Source organism: Myotis davidii, unplaced genomic scaffold (genome assembly GCF_000327345.1).
Source record: "Myotis davidii unplaced genomic scaffold, ASM32734v1 scaffold341, whole genome shotgun sequence".
Taxonomy (NCBI): Eukaryota; Metazoa; Chordata; class Mammalia; order Chiroptera; family Vespertilionidae; genus Myotis; species Myotis davidii.
Genome location: NW_006291021.1, coordinates 209,391 through 214,073, shown reverse-complemented (window position 1 = coordinate 214,073; position 4,683 = coordinate 209,391). Strand labels below are relative to the sequence as shown.

At 50.2% G+C, this 4,683-nt stretch overlaps 1 protein-coding gene across 1 annotated transcript in view; it reads right to left on the bottom strand.

Annotated features, from left to right (window-relative positions):
• Nucleotides 1-1,356: 1,356 nt before the first annotated feature.
• Nucleotides 1,357-4,683, bottom strand: part of SLC25A41 (solute carrier family 25 member 41) — a 10,360-nt gene continuing 7,033 nt past the window's right edge. The window contains exons 5-7 of the mRNA XM_006764252.2: nucleotides 2,610-2,777; nucleotides 2,384-2,531; nucleotides 1,357-1,597 (exon numbers count right to left, since the gene is read on the bottom strand). Coding sequence (XP_006764315.1) covers nucleotides 1,425-1,597; nucleotides 2,384-2,531; nucleotides 2,610-2,777 — 489 coding nt within the window. The 3' untranslated portion in view covers nucleotides 1,357-1,424. The remainder of the gene's footprint in view (nucleotides 1,598-2,383; nucleotides 2,532-2,609; nucleotides 2,778-4,683) is intronic.

Below are 4,683 nucleotides of genomic sequence, written 5' to 3'. Positions count from 1 at the left end.
GCGGCTGGGAAGACGATGGTGGGGGGGAGGGACGCCCCCCTCCCGCCGCCGTGACGGACGGCAGGGCCGGGCCAATAGGAAGCAGCCGCCGCTCCCCGGACACCAATCAAGGGCTCTGTGATCAAGCGACCAATCGGAGTGCTGCGGAAGGCACTGGGTAGTAGGCGCTGTGTGACTGACAGCTCTCTGAGGCAATGCGCTGCTGGTTTCCGGCGCTAGGTTGGCCCAATAAAGCGGAGTTCCAGAATCGCGGGGCGGCTTCAGAACCGATTGACCGCTCGGAAGAGTCAAGCGTACAGGAAGGAGGAGCCTAGCAAATGGCTCCTTTGAACACAAGCCAATGAGTGCACGCGGAAGGCGGTTCTTGTAAAGATTGGCAGTCAATTTAATCCAGTCCCTTACGAGTTCTGGGTGATGCGCTTGGGTTTGGATTGGCTTTTCATGTTAACCATAATCCTTTTCCAGCCTTGACTTCTAAGCCAATGGCTGAGAGACCGGGGCAGGTGTTAGGTGACTGACACCGGTATAGACAAATGGCAATGAAGTAAAGGTGCCCAGTATTAGTGGGAACCAGTGGAATCGCAGCTGCATTGGGGCGGAGCCTGCTACCAGACGGCGAGAGGGGATTGGTGGAAGGGGGAATGAGTGGCAGCATACATATGCAATAGCGACTGCTGCCAGAATTCGGGCCTGACGTCAGGGTTAGCGTCCCGGAGCCTAGCTGGGTAGGCCAGGCACGTGGTTTGCTTGAGGCCTTGGAGATCGGGTGCTTTCTGGAGTTGAAGTGGCCTGAGAGCAGGAGGAAACCCAGGGATTCCCCTGTAACTCCTTTTCCTCTCTCCACCCATGGCTCTAGAAGCCCTTCTCTTCCAGGATTTATGGAACCAGCTCCACTCCCGAGCTAATGGGTTTTGGGCCATGGTTCCTATCCAGCACTGCGGGATCCCAGACCCTAATTCCACACCCCACACCTGCTTCACACTAGGTCCCGGGATCCAAGCTTCACTGGACGCAGGCAGCATCCATCCTTCCCATTCAGGACCCAGAGGTCCGAGGTACTCAGCCCCGCTCCGGGACCCAGGGAGTGCAGATACTCAGCTCCTCTTTTGGACCCAAGTATCCAGGTCCCCAGCTCCCCTCCTCAATCCAGATATCTCAGACATGTTTAGCAGAAACCATCACTTTATTCCTGGTTTGACTCCATGTTCACCAATTTGCCCTGGAACCAGGACAGACTACTACGAGCCAAACTGGAATCCATAGTAGATTCAGGCTGCATCTGGAGAGCATCTTCTGACCTAGACTCCCAGTCTGCTTTTCCTGAAAAGAACTTCCCTGTGGCCTGAGCCTGGGGGCTCTTTGGGGCCAGGGGACATTGAATCCTCTGCCCATTTCTGCCCAGGGCGTGTGGCTTAGCTCATTGTCTATACACTCAGGGTCTTCTTCATGGCTTCATACACCACATAGCTGATGCCACCAGCCAGCGGCACCTTCAGTAATGTAGGGGTCATACCTCGGTATAGCCCTGGCCAGCCCTGCTGGGCCAGGATCCGCTGGAAGACTCCACACATGGTGAGGTTTGAACCTTCCACAGTGTCTGCAGGAACAGGAACAAGCTCAGCGTCTCAGAGAAAAGCTGGCCTCCGGGGGCGGGAGTGAGTGGGGGAGGGGGGGGCTGGAATGTTAGGGGATGGGGAGTGGAGCCAAGGGCAGAGGTTTGGGGGGTCAGTTGGAAAGAAGACTTTTAGAGAAAATCAATTGGTTTGGGAGAGCAATTCGGGCAGGAATTTTCAGATTTCCTTTTTGGGAACATCTTTAAAAACATTCAAGCCTATTTGGGAGGTAACTTATAAGATCTAGAGATTTTGGGGAGTGTGCTCAGGAATAGTTTGGGGACATTTTCAAGGTGAAGGGAGTTGGCTAAGGACCCACTTGGATGTTTGAGGTTGTTTAAGAGTCCATTTGAGGGAGTCACATTTGGGGAGTTTCCAGGGTTGTGGGGGAGTGGTTATGAATTTTGGGACATCTAAGGGTCAGATTTGGCAAATTTAGGAACCATTTTGCCTTTTGGAGCCAGTTGAGGACTGGATCTGACTTGGAGAAGTTAGGGGGATATTATGTCTTGAGGTCAGAATGGGGGCCTGGGTCACATTTCGGGGGGTTGTGATAATCATTTGGAAAATGGATGTTCATTTTAGTGATTTGTAGTATTAATTTGAGGGCTGGGATCAGATTTGGAGATGAGTGTAAAGTCTTGGTGGCTTAGGGGGTCAGTGAAGTTGGCCCAGATCAGATGTAGGAGTTTGGGGATGAGAAATTCAGAGGGTTGGTGGAGGGCCAAGTGGGGAGAGCCATACACGGTGGCCACTAGGGCCAGGCTGACCTTGAGCCTGCATCCTGGTGCGCACCAAAGTCAGTGGGTAACTGGCCATCTGACCACAGGTTGTGGACAGCGTCACTGACAACAGACTGACCAGGCCACTAGGGTCCGCCATGTCTCTGCCTGACTTCAGCCAGAAGCCTCTGAGTATCTGCAAGAGAAAGGGGGACAGGAGAAAACTTGCGAGGGCCTGGGTTCACCCCTGCCACCCCCTCTGAGGGACCCATACCTCATAGACAGCCAGGTCGGTACAGGCATAAGGGATGATGCTGAGCATGTTGGGCAGGTAGCCACGGTAAAGGGCGCGGGTGCCCTCCTGCTCCAGGATCTGCTTGGCACAATCTAACAACCCCTTGTATTGGCCTGTTCGGCGCAGGGTCAGTCGTGTCTTCAGCACCTGGGGAGGGTGAGGAGTAAGGCAGCTCATTTGATTTAATCCTCTCAGTGACCCTCAGCAGTGGCCATTGTCCCCATCTACAAATGAGGAAACTGTCAGGAAGGTGCAAAGCTGGGTGTCAAATCCAGAGCTCCCTGTCCCATTCCTTGGCCTGTGTTTGCTCTCAACCCTGGGTTCAGAAGTTCAAGTGCTGACAGAGGCCAAGAGGGGAAGGGAAGTGACATGAGCCAAGTCGGGTATGTGGCAGCTTGCATTTAGCACCAGCCAAACATAGCACCATGGGAGTGCAAGCTCCATCCAGGTGGCCAGATCTGCCAATTTTCTGAAAGAGCCAGAAATAGGAATTTTTATGAAATGCTCCAACATCAAAATATTGGCAACTCTACAATTTTGCAACAAAACAAAACACAAAGTGTGGTAGGCAAAATTCTAAGGTGGTCCTCAAGATTCATGCTTCCTCTGTATACTCCCCCACCTTGAATGCGGGCTAGACCTGTGAACACAATGAGATGTCACTCCCCTGATCATGTTACATGGTAATGACAAAGGTAACCGGATTTTGCAGATGTAATAAAGGCCTCTAAGCAGTTGACTTTAAATGAATCAGGAGAAATTGTCCTGGATGGGCCTGACCTAATCAGGCAAGTCCTTTTAAAGAGGTCTATTACCAGAGGTAGAAGTAGAAAAACTGGAAGCATCAGAGACACTCTCTGTTGGTCTGAAACAAGCCAACTGTTATAGAGAGGACCACATGGTTGGCGTCTAGGAGCTGAAGACATCAGTCCTACAACCTTAAGCAACTGAATCCTGCCAACAACCAGAAAGCTTGGCAGAGGGGCCTCAGATGAGTTCGTTGGTAGCCAGCTGACACCTTGATTTCCACCAGATAAAACCCTGCACAGATCACCTTCTAGCCAGTGCCCAGGCATGAACCACAGAATCAATGAAATCTTTAAAAATCTGTAATTTTGCCTAAGCCAGTTTGGCTCAGTGGATAGAGCGTCGGCCTGCAGACTGTAGGGTCCCAGGTTCGATTTTGGCCAAGGGAATGTACCTTGCTTGTGGGCACGTCCCCAGTAATGGGTGTGCAGAAGGCAGCTGGTCGATGTTTCTCTCCCATTGATGTTTCTAACTCTCTATCCCTCTCCCTTCCTCTCTGTAAAAAAATCAATAAAATATATTTAAAATAAAAATAAAAATCTGTAATTTTAGCCATGGATGGTGTGACTCAGTGGTTAGAGTGTCCACCCTCACACCAAAGGGTTACAGATTTGATTCTCAGTCAAGTGCATATACTGGGTCGCAGGTTTGATCCCCATCCCTGGTTAGGGCACATGTGGGAGGCAGACAACCAATCAATATGTCTCTCTCACACTGATGCTTCTCTCTCTATTTTTCTCTCCCTCCCTTCTACTCTCTCTAAAAATCAGTGGAAAAATATCCTGGGGTAAGGATTATTTTAAGCTAATTTAGTCTGGTAATTTGTTACACAGCCAGTGAAAACGAATACACTTTGAAAAAAACTTAATCAGATGAGGGCAAGAATTATATATATATTTAAATCTTTATTATTGAAAGTATTACTTATGTCCTCCTTTTTCCCCCTTGACCCCTTCTAGCCTGCCCGCCCTCTGCCCCAGACCTTCACAACTCTATTGTCTGTGTCCATGGGTTATGCATATACACATACAAGTTCTTTAGTTGATCTCTTTCCTCCCACTCAACCACCCCTACCTTCCCTCTGGGATTTGACAGCCTGTTCCATGTTTCTATCTCTCTGGATCTGTTTTTGTTAATTAGTTTATGTTGTTCATTATCCTATCTCAGTGGTCGGCAAACTGCGGCTCACGAACCACATGTAGCTGCTTGGCCCCTTGAGTGTGGCTCTTCCTAAGTCTTTGTTTTC